Genomic DNA, 14838 nt, shown 5'->3' with positions numbered 1-14838 from the left:
GAGGCCCCAGGCTCAAAACTAGCGTGAGTTAAATACAACTCACGTGGCAGTTCATGTGTTAAATGTCAGCAAGTCTCACATTTTAAGCAAATCAATAATGGACAAACAGACTAGAAACCAGATTTCTTGGAGTAGGTAATAAAGAAAACTAAATCAATCTTGATCAATCCTTAGTTTCCAATGAGGAAATGACAAGACACAGCAAGGAAAAAGCATAACGAGGAGAACACGGAGTGACAAGAACAAATGCAAACGCATCCGTCATCACGGCACTCGCCGGCCCAGAGCCGGCCCGGGATCCCACGGAGCTGTCCACCAGAGCAGCGCGGAGACCTGCAGACCCAGGAAGGCCGACACAAGCGAGCAGAGGCTGCACAGGCTGTGGCCCTGAGACGACACGGAACACGCTCTGCAGGACCCGAGGTGACCACCAGGACAGGACGACACAGGCACGTGCTTGCTCCCGCTGTGCACCCGCGGGCTCGTGTTCAGCGAGTGGATGCACCAGGGCCTGCGAGGCACGTTCACAGCTGCGAGCACCCAGCCCTCCCTCATGCGGCCCTAACGACGGGCTGTTTGGACCTCCCCAGCAGTGCCACCATGAGAAGCCCTCTGAGCGGTTACGGGGCTCTGAAGGCCTCGTCACCAAGACCAGAAGGTCCCTGCCACTTGGCTGGCAGCACAGCGGTCCTCGCAGAGGGTGCCAGAACGCCAGCCCTCACTCCACCGCACCCTGAGCCAGGGGTCGGAGCACCCCAGACGGTCCTAGAGCTCCTGCAGGCCCAAGCCCCCCGCGAGCCTCAGCCAGTCTGGCCCCAGGACGGTTCTGGTGGGGCCAGGAGCAGCAGGCTGGCCCTGGTTCCGGGGGCTTCTGGTCCAGGCGGGAGAGCAGAAGGTTGCCAGGCAGCAAATCTTCGAGCGCCCAGCCAGGCAACACGGCCCGAGAGAAGCAGGAGAGGAGACGGGGCCACACGGGGGCACACAGACCGCAGCCCACTTGCTCCCACACACGCACGCACCTCTCACTGCTCAGCCTCCGCCTCTGCAGACAGCGCAGGAGCCTGACCCAGCCAACCCCAGGGGCTCGTGCCGTGCCCAGAAGCACACAGGGCGGTGGGTCCCAGGCCGGCCTCCAGTAGCGTCTGCCCCGGTCTCAATCTCAGCACGCTCCCCCGACTTACGTCAACTGCACAGCAGGGTGGAGAAACTCAACTCACGCCCTGGAACGTTTTAATTCCCTGCTGCTACATCTCCCGACTGTTGGCTCTGGATTCTGACGGCCCCCTTTGTAGGTCAGCAACATGCAAAACGGGGCCGCTGGGATGTGTTTCTCACCGAAAAAAAAGACTCATCTTTACTCTTTAAGGTAACTGGAAAGACACCAGAGAGGAAACTCACCAAAACTTTTCAAATGAGTCTAATCAAGCAGGTGTTTCTTTTTCTTCTTCACACACACGGCTCAGCTGGAGGTTCCAATCACATTGCCGCCACCGGGCCCCGAGCGTTCGTTTCAACACGAAGGTGTTGTCACACCGCCAGCGCCCCTTGGGATGTGGAAGCAGAGGGAAGACCAGCCCCATACACAGGGCCCCCCCCCCCACACATCCTGCCCTGGCGACAGCAGCTCAGGGCTCCTACTGTAGGCACAGCATGCTTGCAGAACATTCAGCTTTCAGGTGACGCTGACCCCAGAGCAGAACTGCTACCAGTGTCCGGAGAGCAGCCTCTGTGCCCCCGCATTCTCCAGCTGGTGGTGACAGCTGTCCCTGCGGTCACGTGTCAAGTGCCCCACCTCAGGCCTCTGTGCGGTGGCGGCAGCCACACGGTTTCCCAGCGGCTAGAATGTCAGCGCATCCGACCGGCCAAGCGGCCATCCTCGCCTGAGGGCCACGCTGAGCCTGGGCAGGCTGGGGGCGGTGGGTGTTTCCTACCAGGTGACTGCTGAGGGGGCGTGTTCTCCAGGACACAAAACACGAAGAGTGAACACGGGAGAGGACAGCGTCTCCGCAGGCTTCCTCTCGCCCAGTCAAAGGAGGGCCGGCCGCCTGCGAACTTCAGCCGCATCGCTGGACGCACCGAAGGCAGACCCCCACTCGCTCTCCCTCCCCCACACACCCTCGCAGGGACACACCCCGTCACCTGGACCAAGAGCCACCCCCTTCTCCGCGTGGGGAATTCTCCCAGAGAACGACCCTCGGGCTCACTCCCAGCGCCTGGGCCACCTGAAGGTCGAGGGGTTTTTCTGCGGATACAACCAAGACCACGGGTGACCCCAGCCAAACCGCAGGGGGCCTGGGCACCCCCTGGCTGGGAGCCGCCAGAGCTGGAGGTCGCAATCTCTGGCTATCACGTCACCAGTTAAAGAAACAGGGAAACCTTCGACAATGTGCCGGGGCCACGCGGTGTTCTGAAATCCACAGGGCACATCTGAGAGCCTGACCAGCCGCCCTCTGCCCCGCCACACCCACCCTGGGCATGTGTAGGGAAGCAGGGCTGAGGCATGAGACGGGAGCCCACCCGCCCCAGCACAGGCCCCGACGTGCTCTCAGCCAGACCCCTGCCACCAGCACGATTAAACCAGGCAGCGGCAGCGAGAGCAAACCTGAGCCTCCATCCTCCGGTCACTACTTGCCGAGGGCCTGGGAAGCAAGTGGCTGGTGGAGGAGCTGCCCACGGGAGCAACGACCCCATCCCACCTCCCCAGCCCAGCCCTGCAACCCCCAGGCCCTGGGCAGCGAGCACAGCCTCCCAGACACCGGCCGGGCCCCGAGGGGGCAGTCTGTAGCTGGCGCTGGCTCGGCCCGGACACACCCCTCTCCTGCCATTTCGGGCTGTCACCACTGCCAGCCTTGGGCCCACCTGGCCCTGCTCTGCAAAGCCTGCCCTCCGTCCCCCTCGCCTCCCAGGGCTGGCTTTGTGCTGCGCAGCGCCGGGCACCCGGGGTGTGGCCCCACGCCCAGGCGCCAGCTCTGCCCTGGGAGACGCGCCTCCTCCGGCCTGCCCGGCCCCCAGGCCTGCCCTGCGGCGCCCCCTCCACTGTGGCTCATCCCAAAGCTAACGCCTCCCACAGAGTTCGCCTGCTGCCTGGCAAGGCGTGACCTCATTCGTAAGTGTCGTCCTCATGAACACACACCACGCTCAGCTCCACTTCCTGCCAGAGCCACGGGCGCAGGAGAGGAGAGCGCTGACGCGGGTGTGGTGCCATCTGCGTCGCTCTCTACTTAACTTTCCAAAGAGTGACAACCTGTAAGTTGGGTTGTAACTCAGAGCAGCTCGGCCATTCAAACAGGAAGTCTGAGGCCCAGCTTGGAACCTGACGGCAGGCGCAGGCCGAGGTCACACACCCAGACCTGGGACAGGTCGTTACAGCCAGAATCCCCAGCCCCCTCTCCCCGGGCGCACCCCAGGCCTGGGGCGGGTGGGGACAGGGAGCCACCAGCCGTGTAGAGGGGACTCATCGCATGCACCCCTCCCCTGGCACAGGGCCACCCCCACCCCACTGTCTCACTGGGAGCGTCTCCAGGAGGCACCAGCAGGGCCTGTGCCCAGCCGACCCCTCTGGGTCAAACGAAGAAACAGAAACGGATCTGACACCCACCAAGGCAGCACGGGCCACGAGGGGCTGGCCTGGTAGCAGGGCGTCGGCCTTCAGCGAGACGGCTTCCCACGGCGCACTCAGGGGAGACTTGGGAGCCTGATGGCCCCCTGCCAGGCGGAGCCATGACACCACTGGTGGGTGCAGAAGCCCCCAGCCCCGTCCATGTCCAGAACTCGCAGGTGCTGTGACGAGGCCCAGCGTGCACCACCTGTTCTCCTGAGGCCCTGGAGACACCTGCGCCCGAGGCTGGGAATGCAAACACGATGGGAAACGCCATGCAGTCCTTTTGCGTCTAAAAATAAGGAAGTCCTGACTGCGTGTGATACAATAAGAGAAAAAATATCGTCGATGCCTCCTGCGAGGTCAGCAGCAGTTATGAGGCTCAGATTAAACAAGAGATGCCGGTGGTGTCCTCAGCTGTCAACGGGTCCCTGGTCACCACTGTCCCGACGCGGACGTGGGCCCTACAAAGGCATGGAGAGTGCAGCAGGTCTGCGAGGGGAGGAGCACCTGAGGCTGACCCGCCGCAGGTCCACGGCCTGGCTGAGGGACAGCGTGAGTCGACTCCACAGGGAGCAGGCTGTGCCCACGCACAGTGAAGGAGGTCCGGTGAAGGGTGGATCGAACGCGTGGCCACCTCGCGGCAGACGCGGCTCCTGGAGCTGCCGACTCAGGCACACGCTCAGCTGCTCTGTGACAGGTGCTCACGGGCGCGCGGCAGGATGGGCAGAATCGAGACGCGGAAACCGGAGACGCGGAACTGGACCTGGCCTGAACCCTGAGCCCCGTCAGGCCGTCTGAGCGCAAGCCCTCGTCCTGCGGAGCTTGCCCAAGGATGGAAGTCGGGGAGGTTGTGGGAGGAAGGCTGCACGGGGCTAAAGCCCCCGACCCCAGAAAGTGCTCCCAGCCCAGCCCACTCTGTCCCCCGGCCAGGGACTCGTCATAACCCCTCTGCCTCCATGATGGACGTGCATGCCAGCAGAGAGTCTGTTGCCGGGGGGCAGAACCCACTGCAGGCCAACCCAACCCCTCCCACGAGCTGCCGTCCCGGCCCCCACCACCGCCACCCTGACCCTGCCATCCCGACGGCGGGCCCTCAGAGCTAGGCTGCAGGGTCTCGGCAGCAGCCAGGTGCCGTCTGTGGCCAAGAGGCGCTGAGGAAAGGCAGGTTGGGGCCGTGGGGACGGGAAAGTGGCTGCTGGCCCCAGGCCTTGAGCACCTGTAGCGGGAAGGGTAGACCCGCCCTTCTCAAGCAACCCCCACAACCTGTTTCCGCTGCTCATGGTCCCAGATCCTCTGTTTTACGGGAACCTGCACCCCAGGGGATCCGTCCCGGCCCCAGCCATGCAGGAGACCCAGGCCACGGCCCGAACATCCTGGGCACGACAGCAGCAGCCGGGCGCAGGAGCCCTGCTGCCCACGGTTCCCAGAGCGTCCGCGCCCCGTCTGCAGGGCCCAGGCACAGGGAGCCGCCGTCCTTGCAGCTGGAGTCCTGGGGTGACACTGACGCGCTCGCGCACTGTTACTAGAAATTCAGCTCCTCAAGGCAGTGACGTCTTCCCCATTCTTACAACCCTCTGCAGAGTCCGCCTCTGGTCAAGCACACACCAGCTCCAACCCACCTCCAGCGCGGAGGGGAGCTCAGCTGCTAAATTTGTTCACACGCTATTTTTAGGGCCCTCTCCCAGTGCCACCGTCAAGCAATCCACCGAAGCCGACCAGGAGCTCACACACACTCACCGTGGAAAGGCCACGTGGCCCCGTCTCTCCTGAGTGCCAGCAGGAATGGCAACCGAGTGAGCCGGCTCCCAGAGACCGGCAGCACCGGGGCAGTGTTGGGAATGCTTGACCAGCAAGCCGGACCCAACCCACTGGCCTGGGGAGGTGTCACACCCCGCTGTCAGGGCCGGGGTGGAACCACAGCACACGGGCGCAGACTCCCATCCTGCCACCACCACCCCGCATGCACCCAAGCACCCCCACCTCCGTGAGGGCCACTCCAGCCACACCACATGACAGTCGGGCTCCCAAAGGGCCCAAAACCCTCCCGAGCTAACACTGCCCTGCTGCCTCCATGCACCCACCCCAGGGTCCAACGAGACCCCAGTCGTCAAGATGGACTGCAGACCCGCTCTCTGGAGCAGCCTCGACTCCTGCCAGCTGCACCCACGGACACCCTGCTCCGTCAGACCTTCCTGGGGCACAGGGTTCACCCCCCCACAGAGGGAAGGAGGGAGCTGGCTCTGGTGCCCGGAAGGGAGAATGGACATCGGGCCGACACCAGGGCCTCCCTGCACAGTCCTCTGCACAAAGCCAATCCAGGAAAATAAAGGGGTTCACAGCACCGAGAACCGCTAGGAATGAGGTTGCAGAGAGTGCTGACGCGGCCACGGGCAAGGCAGAGGAGCCGCGAGCAGCGTCTCAGCCTGGCCCTGAGAGCAGACAGGGGCAGAGGGGACGTGAGCTGTGCTGGCCACGGTGGCAGACCAGGCCCTCCTGCAAACCCCACGGCCTCCCAGGCCTGCGAGCACCACCACCCTGCCCCTCGGCCCTGCCCTAGGCCACAGGCTGCCCAAGTCACCTCCTCAGTCTCTGCCTCGGTGCAACTGTCCACCCTCAAACCACAGCAAACCCCCCAAGAGTCCACCCTCAGACCCCGCACACCCCTCCCTATCCGCCCCCCCAGCCCAATCTCCACCTCCAGCTGAGCTCTCATCAACGCGGCCTGCCACCCAGCCCGCACCGCTCTCCCAAACACACACCCTTAGAATAGTCCAGTGACTTCCCCGTAACTCAAAACGAAACCCACGTTCCTCAGCATCTTGGTTCAATTACAGGAAGGTCCTCCAAGTAGCTGCTCATGCAGGCTCTGGGGACCGCACCGGGCAGGACACGGTCCCCACTGCTAGAGCCACAGCCAGCTGCAGCAACGTTACAGGCCTGGGGGAGGCAGCTGGCCGTGGACAGAAGCGAAGGGAGGGCTGAGCACAGGCTGCTGCTCCCTGCCCGGCCGCTGCTCTCTGCTGACACCGCCCTGCACGCCTGCAGACAGGAGTGTCCCGGGGAAGGGCAGCATGTCCAACCAGGGCCCCAGAGGTGAGAGGAGAGAATGGGGCAGAGCAACACCTGCAGAGAGAGCAGCTGAGAATGTCCCAGCACTAAGGAAAATCATCAATCCCAAAGTCAGAGTCCGTGAACCCCCAACTCAGGCAATCACAAGCGGAACCTGCGCCCGGACAGGCCAGCACACAGGCAGTCGACCCCAAAGCCACCTAGACCCCCTTCAAATGTGTCACGGCCGTTGGCTGCTGACTTCTCAATAGCAAGACTGGAAGCCAAAGTCAGCAAAGCTATGCCTTCGACGTGCAGCGAGGGGAACACGCCACCACGGAGGGCTACGACCAGCAAACGCCTTTCAGGAATGAGGGCAAACAAAACACTCTGAAACAGACAGAGCCGTCGTCAGCGAGCACATCCCCGCTGCAGGGAATCCTGAGGATGTCTTTCCGACAGAAGGAGGAAAGTGATTCTTAGTTCTGAGATGCGAGAAGAATGAAGAACAAAAAAAGTGGTGAGTCTGAAGCTAATCAAACAGTAAAAGTATAGAGTAATAATAATATTTTATAAGCTTAAAAAGATAATGCTTAAAATACACAATAACAAAGCACACAAATATGAAAGGACTGGAGTAGAATAAAAGGCTCTTAAAGGCCCGCATGGCTCGGGAGGAGAGTAAGACATAATTAACTCTGAAACATGGCAGCAAGTGTGCTCGTTAAAATGAACAGGGTGACCACTAAATAAATAAAAGTAGTGATAAATTTCACCACTTATAAAGGGGAAAAACGAAATAATGAAAAAATTAGCCAGGCATGGGTGACACGAGCCTGTGGTCCCAGCTACTGGGGAGGCTGAGGCAGGAGGATGCCTGAGCCCAGGAGTTGGAGGCTGCAGTGAGCTGTGATGACGCCACTGCACTCCAGCCTGGGAGACAGAGCAAGACCTTGTCTCTTAAAAAAAAAAAAAAAAAAAGAAGAAGAAGGAAGAAATATAGAAATATAGGACAATAAAAAGCACAAAAATAGTATGCATAAATCCAAACATCAGCAATTTAGACAAAGACAACTACAAACGGAATGGATATTCCACTTAAAAGACAAAGACAGTCAGATAGAATGGAAACAAAATCTAGATATATGCCGAATAACCAGACACATCTAACGTGTAAGGATACACAAATGTTTAAAGGGAAAAAGATAGAAAAATACATAACAGGCAAATACTATCCAAAAGAACACTCACATAGCTATACTGTCATCAAAGTCAATACTAAGACAAAAAGCATTACTACACAGAAAAACAGCCACACAGTAAGTTCAAGACACCTAGAAGTTGTTCTAATTCTAAACATGTACGTACCTAATAACACAGCCCCACAATGTATAAAGCAGAAACTGACAAACCCACAAGAGAAATACACAAATCTACTCCCAGATTAGAAAACTTTAACATACTTCTCAAGTAGACAGAAAAGAAAAAAGATTTGAAGACCACAATAAACCACCTTGAGCTAAGGACAGATATCAAACACCATCAACTGCCAAACACACACTCCGTTTAAGTACAGACAGAACATTTACGAAAACCAACCTCATAAAATGCCATAAAACAAGTGCAAAAATGTTAAGGATTTGGGGTCATACTGGCCGCCTTCTCTGACTACAATACAATAAAATTAGAAACGAATAATGGTAAAAAAGAGAAGAAAATAATTGACAGTGAAAAAATAACTAGAAAAGAATGTTTATATATTAAGAAACAAAAATATTGCATAAGTTTAAAGAAGCAACAATGAAAAACTTACAAATACTATAACTGAATGATACTACATATAAAAGCTTGTGAAACGCAGGTAAAGCGCTACTTAGAAGAAAATCTGTAGCCATTAATGCTTGGATGAGAGGAAAGAAAGGAAAAATAAGGAGCTATGTATTTATCTTAAGAAATTAGAAAAAGAACAGCAAAATAAACCCAAGGAGTGCAAATGGAAGAAAATAAACAACGGACGTTCATTTTTAAAAACTGCCGAACCCTCAGAGGTGGAGAGCAGAAGGACAGATACCCGAGGCCGGGAGTGCGTGGGCAGGTGGGGCCTGAGGAGAGGTTGGTCAGGTAGGCAGAAGGTGCAGTTCTCGTGTTTGATAGCGGAGCAGGGCGACTATAGTTAGCGACAGTGTATCGTGTATTTCTCAGAAGCTGGAAGAGAGAAGTTGAAACGTTACCGACAGGTAAAGGTGAGAAGTACTGGGGGTGAAGGACACCCCAGATACCGACCTGTTCACACATTCTATACAGGCAACGTTTTTTAAAACTGACACTTAATATTTTACATCACCTGTATCCCACAAATATGTAAAATATTAGGTATCAATTTTTAAAAACCGATGACCCCTTGGGGGAGACAGACGGCGACAGCGTCTGTCTACACACACAAACGGTCGATGTGAGGAACCAACAGGGGACAGCACTACAGATCTCTGATTGTTTTAAATGAAAGAATATTATAAAAAACTTTATGCCCATAAACTTGAAAATCTGGATGAAATGGACAAATTTTCAGAAAAATACAACTTTCCAAGACTAACTGAAAGGGGGGGGAGCATCCTTCAACCATTAAAGAACCTGAACTTCCACAAAGAAATTCCGAGGTCAGGTTATTTTACAGGTGAATTCTCCCAAACATTGGAGGAACAAACAATTCCAATTCCACACGAGCTACGCCACGATACTGCGAAGGAGCAACCGCGCCTGACGCACCTGATCCGGGCATCCTGGCGCCGCAGTCCGACCAGGGCATGGAAGGGAGGAAGATCGCGGGCCCGAGACGCAGCCGCAGAAGTCCTAAACAAGGTGCTGATAACCCAAACCCACGTCCAGAAAGGGCCACACGAGAGGACCAAGCTGGTATTTTCCCAAGAATAGACGGTTAATGTTCGCAAATCAGTTTATGTAAATTACCACACTGGCAATGGAAGGAGGATCACATAACGCTCTTAATAGAAGCTTCCCATTGTTTTCAACACCCACCAATAATAACTTTTTTAAAAAGTCTTAGCAAGCCATGAACAGGGTGGGATTTTTTGACTTCATGAAGTGTATCTACAAAAAGTTGCAGCCCACACCATACGTGACAGTGAAACACTGAAAATTTTCCTTAAGGTCAGAGCAAAACGAGGGTATCCGCACAACTGCTCCTAGTCAACCTTGTACTTTGACGGGGATGGCAAGACAAAAAGGCATGAAGATTAGAAAGAGACAAATTTGTCATTTGCAAAAGATAAAAATACACACTTAGAAAATGCAAAAAAAAATCTATAGATGAGCTGTTAGGTTAAAAAATAGTAAAATTACTGGCTTCAAAAATCAACTGAATTTCTATACTGCAGCAACAAACATAATGAAAAGATGGCTTTTACTATGACATCTAAAATACAAACATCTAGGAATAAATCTAACAAAAAATCCATGTGTAGAATCATATGGAACTCTTTCAGGATACATTAAAGACCTAAGTAAACTGAGGCAGAGCACCCGTTCAAGGAACAGGAAACTCAGTATCACACAAAACGTCAACTCTCCCCGACCTGCTCTGCAGAGTGAAAGAACATCCAATTATAAACCAAACTCGGTTTCTGTGGAACTTAAAAAGATAATTCTAGAAGTTGTAAAGGCACGTCAACCCCATCTCGCACCATATTCAAGTTAATCCAAGATGAGTAACAGACCTAAATATAAATGTTAAGACCATAAAGCTTCTAGAAAAAAACAGAAAACTACCTTCATAAGCTTGAGATTTCTTAGACAGGATGCCAAAACAGCTAAGCAAAAAGTAAATAAAGTGGATTTCATCAAAATTAAAAATTTCTCATCAAAAAACACCATGAAGAAATGAAAAGGCAAACCAGAGACTGCAAGGAAATGTTTATAATCCGTGTATCTGACAAAAGACATCCACCCAAACTGCATAAAAAACTCCGACAACTTGGCCAGGCACTGCAGCTCACACCTGTAGTCTCAGCACTTTGTGGGGGACCGAGGCGGAAGGATCCCTGAGGCCAGGAGTTCAACACCAGCCTGAGTAACACAGCAAGATCACACCTCTATCAAAAATTTTTAAATATTGGCCGGGTGTGGTGGTGCACACCTGTAGTCCCAGCTACTCAGGAGGCTGAGGCATGAGGATCACTTGAGCCCAGGAGTTGGAGGCTGCAGTGAGCTGTGATGACACCACGGCACTCCAGCCTGGGCAACAGAGTGAGACTCTGCCTCAAAAATAAAAATAAATAAATAAATAAAACTCCCACAACTCCACAAGAAAAAGACAGTACCCAATTAAAAAACTAGACTTGACCAGTGCTTTATGAAAATAAAGGAATAGCCAATAAGCGCATGAGAAAGTGCTCAACATCCCAGGTAAACACAGATTAAAACCCTAAGGAAAAACCATCCCACAGCCATTAGCGTGGCTAAAATGGAAAAAAACGAAACAAAAAACCCAGATAATACAGAACACTGCCCAAAACAGCTGGTAGGAGAGGAGGACCGTGCCACTGCTTCAGAACCTGGCAGTTTCGTACACAGGTGAACAAACACACACCTCCCCTGTGGCCAGTTCTTTCCAAAGAGCAGTGAAAAACATGTGTCCGCCGAAAGCCCTGTACGGGAGAGGTCAAGGCGGCTGCAAACACACTAACCCCAAACTGGGAAGAACCCAGATGTCTGTCGGCAGGAGCAGGTTAAAAAAGGTACAGTCTGTTCTCGTAAGGGAAGATCGTGCAATAATCAAATGAAAGAACTACTGACAATGCAACGCACCGGCGGGTCGCACACGCACTGCGCTGCACATTCTAGAACAGATGACGCTGACCGTGGTGGGGAGGGCGCAATCGCGGGACTGACCAGGGAGGTACCCGGGGAACCCAGGTGAGCCAAGGACCAGGATTTGTGGAGGTGAATATGCGAATGAGTGATAAGGACATGAAAAGGCCTCGCAGAATTTAAAAACGAATTAATAACCCTGAACGGGAAAAATAAATCAAGTGGGAGGTATGAAGTCCCCAGATGGCCAAGTCCCTGCTGGAGAGCAGGCAGGGGGCCTGCTCCATGGTGGGGCACCCAGGAGGAAGCTCTGGGAATCCCGGCAGCGAGGCACAGACAGAGGGGGCAGAGGGCGGGTGCTCACCCCTGCCATGTGGATACTGCCCGATGACCTGCCGCAGCGGCCCACGGAGGAGAAGAGCCACTGGGGACAGCGTGGGCCCACAGGCGCTGCAAGGAAAACCAGGTCGCTGGGCCTCCCTCACCTTACAGCCCAGTGTGCTGGCACAAAGCTCCCCTGAGACAGAGACCTCTCCCCACCACCCCCAGGAAGGAAGGAGAACTGAAACAAGAACAAGGCCAGAGCCAACGATCGATCGAGAGTGTGCACCAGGCTGACACCGCGAGTGCATCGGAAGACTGCGCAGAGAGCGCGAGAGAAGCTCGTCACTACAAGAGGGCATTCGCAACACACTTAGCCAAAAAAGGATCACAACCCCTAAAGAAACTGCTGAGACTCAAGCAGAAAGAAAAGGAAAAGTTGGCAAAAGAGAAATGAACAGGAATTTCACTGATGAGGAAGTACGAATGGCCTAAATTAGTAATCAGAGAAATTCAAATTAAAACCATAATGCCATTTCACAGCCACTGCACTGGCAAAAACTAAAAGTCAGGTAAGTTGGCAAAAACGTGGAGCAATGGGGACTCACATCCCCGCTGGTGGGGGCTGGAGCTGGCACAACCACTCTGGGAAGCTGCCCAGTAGTATGCTGTGCGCACACCCCACACCCCTGAATCCCTCTCCCCGTGGCACGAGCTCAAGGCGCGCCCTGCCCGAGTGCAGGGAGAGGCACGCGCAGAGGACAGGTACGGAACGTCTACAGCAGCACGTTCGTAACAGCCAGAAACTGGAAACGAGCCAAGGCCTCCCGACAGAAGCAGGGATGCACCAGGGACACCACGGAGCGGCGGACACGTCCACAGCCATCAGCACGGACGCGGCTCAGAAACTCAAAGACTGGGCAAAAGCAAGGAGTAGGAAAGATCACAGGGAGAACAGAACCTTTTACGTAAAGTCCCCAAATGAGCAAGCCCAAGTCACAGGGTGCATGCGCGGGTGGCACAGGCGGAAAGCAAGGCTGGAGAGGACAGGTACGGGGCAGGAGTCCGTAACAGACGCTGTACCTGCCCATGTTGACAGCTGCTCCCCGGCCCCGCGGCCGTCGGCTCCACACCACCATCCTCCTGCCTCACCCCTGCTCCGTCCAGCCCAGAGCCCCAGAACCCTCAGCACCCAGTGCTGCCCCGCCCCACAGCCTCCCCCTCAAGCCGTCTCCGCACAGACACAAGAGTGGGCTTTCCAGACCCTTCTAGAACAGAACCCAGCTCCACAGCAGGGCTGAGAAGGCCCCTAGCCCCTCCTGTCACATTTCCCCACCTCACTCGGGTCAATGACTTCTGTGCTCATTTGGGGAGCCCCAGGAGGCTTCTGAGGAGCTGCAGCAAGGGCAGGCCATGCTCCATGCTGATTGTCGGGGGCTGGGGGCAAGCACAGACTCGGGGACAGCTGACAGCCAGCACAAGGGTCTGGGCTGGGGGTGATGGCAGTAAGGAGCCAGGAGCGCAGTCAGGAGGGGCCGGGGGTCCAGCATGACCCATGGGTGTGAGGCCTGATGCAGGGGCGAGCGCCAAGACCAGGAAAGGAAGGGGGGCTGGGCCTGGGGAGATGCTCCCAAGTTGGGCCCCAGAGACTTCCCAGAAGAGATGCAAGTAGGCGAGTCTGGAGTCCCCGGCCCCAGACCTTGGGCAATGCTGACCTCGGGTTTCACGTGGACACCGAGTCCCCCGGAAGGCCCCCTCCAGGTGTGGGATTCATTCTGGTGCCCGTCCTTCCTTTCCACCCCACACAGCGCTGTGCTCCAGAGGGGGAGGCCCGCTGTCCAGCGCCCTCTGCACCCCAAGCACCTCATTCAGAAATACCTGTTGAAGGGGCCTCAGCAGAGCGTGAAGGCCCACCTGAAGCGGGCCTGCAGGGAAACAGCTCAACAGCAGCGAGCCCTCTGCTCCCTCCAGGGTCCCCTCAGTGGCCTAGCACCTCACTTCCTGCGCCTAGACGGCACTGCCCAGGTCCCTGTCGGGAGGGCCACCCGCCCTCACATCTCCCCAGGGAGAGCTCTCACTCTCACCTGCAGCCACCCCTCAGCCTGGCATCTATTCCAGAACCAGAACCTTGGGAGAGAGCGCCTCTCCCTCCTTAGCCTGGGAGCTCCCTGAGCACGAATCGAGTCGAGAAGAAATCACGAAAGTTTCAAGCTGAGCGGAATAAACGGGGAAGGTGCAAGTCCAAGGAGAGTCGGATGCCCACAGCTCTCACCAGCGCGTACACCTTGCCACAGGTGACGGGTGCTCCACCCCCAAACGGAGACCAGCGAGCCCTTGCAGTGGCAAAACTAACGGCAGGTCTCAAAGAGCAGAGCTGACTTAGGAGACGTCTCTAGGTGACCAGGGCAGCTCCGGCCCCTTCAGACGGGACGAATACACTCTGCAGTCGCGGCCCTAAGTCTGCCTGTCCCCGGGCACTGTGCGCCCGAGGGCCATTCCCGGGCCGCGGATTTGACAGCGCTGCCGGACGCGACAGGAAACCTGCGGTACCCGGACCAGAGGAAACAGCCCGGTGCGCTGAGCCGGCACCGCGGCAGGAGGCAGGTGTACAGGTGCACAGGCGGGGAGCGCACGGGAGCGCCTCGGGGCACGGCCCGGCTGAGCCGCGCCTCGTCCCCGAAAGCCCCGCGCAGCCCTCCCGGCGGGGCCCGGGGCCCGCAGGCCACGCTCGCGGGCAGCGGCGGGGGCTCGGCCCGCGGGGCGCGGGCGGCGGGGTCGGTTCGACTGCGGCCGCAGGCCCGCGCAGGCCCGGCCGCCCGGCAGGTGCGGCGGACAAAGCGCGGCGGGCGCGGCCGTACCTGGGCACGCAGCTGGGGCTGGAGCCGTCCACCTCCCAGGTGGCGAACAGGTTCATGGGCACCGGCGTGTTGAGCGCGCCGGGCGCGCCGGGGAGGCCGAGGCGGCCCCGCTCGGCCATGGCGCCGGCCCCGCCGCTCCCTCGGGGCCTGGGGCTGCGGCGGGCCGCGGACGCGCGGGGCGGG

General features: G+C 56.6%; 1 protein-coding gene across 3 annotated transcripts in view; it reads right to left on the bottom strand.

Moving 5' to 3' along the window:
- PACS2 (phosphofurin acidic cluster sorting protein 2) overlaps nt 1–14832 on the bottom strand; it is a 69901-nt gene extending 55069 nt beyond the window's left edge. For all 3 annotated transcript variants that reach the window (XM_012665068.1, XM_012665067.1, XM_012665069.1), the window contains exon 1: nt 14656–14832. In XM_012665068.1, coding sequence (XP_012520522.1) covers nt 14656–14774 — 119 coding nt within the window. In that variant the 5' untranslated portion in view covers nt 14775–14832. The remainder of the gene's footprint in view (nt 1–14655) is intronic.
- Between the last annotated feature and the right edge of the window lie 6 nt (nt 14833–14838).

This window comes from Propithecus coquereli, unplaced genomic scaffold (assembly GCF_000956105.1).
Source record: "Propithecus coquereli isolate 6110/MARCELLA unplaced genomic scaffold, Pcoq_1.0 Scaffold950, whole genome shotgun sequence".
Taxonomy (NCBI): domain Eukaryota; kingdom Metazoa; phylum Chordata; class Mammalia; order Primates; family Indriidae; genus Propithecus; species Propithecus coquereli.
Note: the sequence above shows the minus strand (reverse complement) of the source record. Positions and strands in the feature narration are given on the sequence as shown.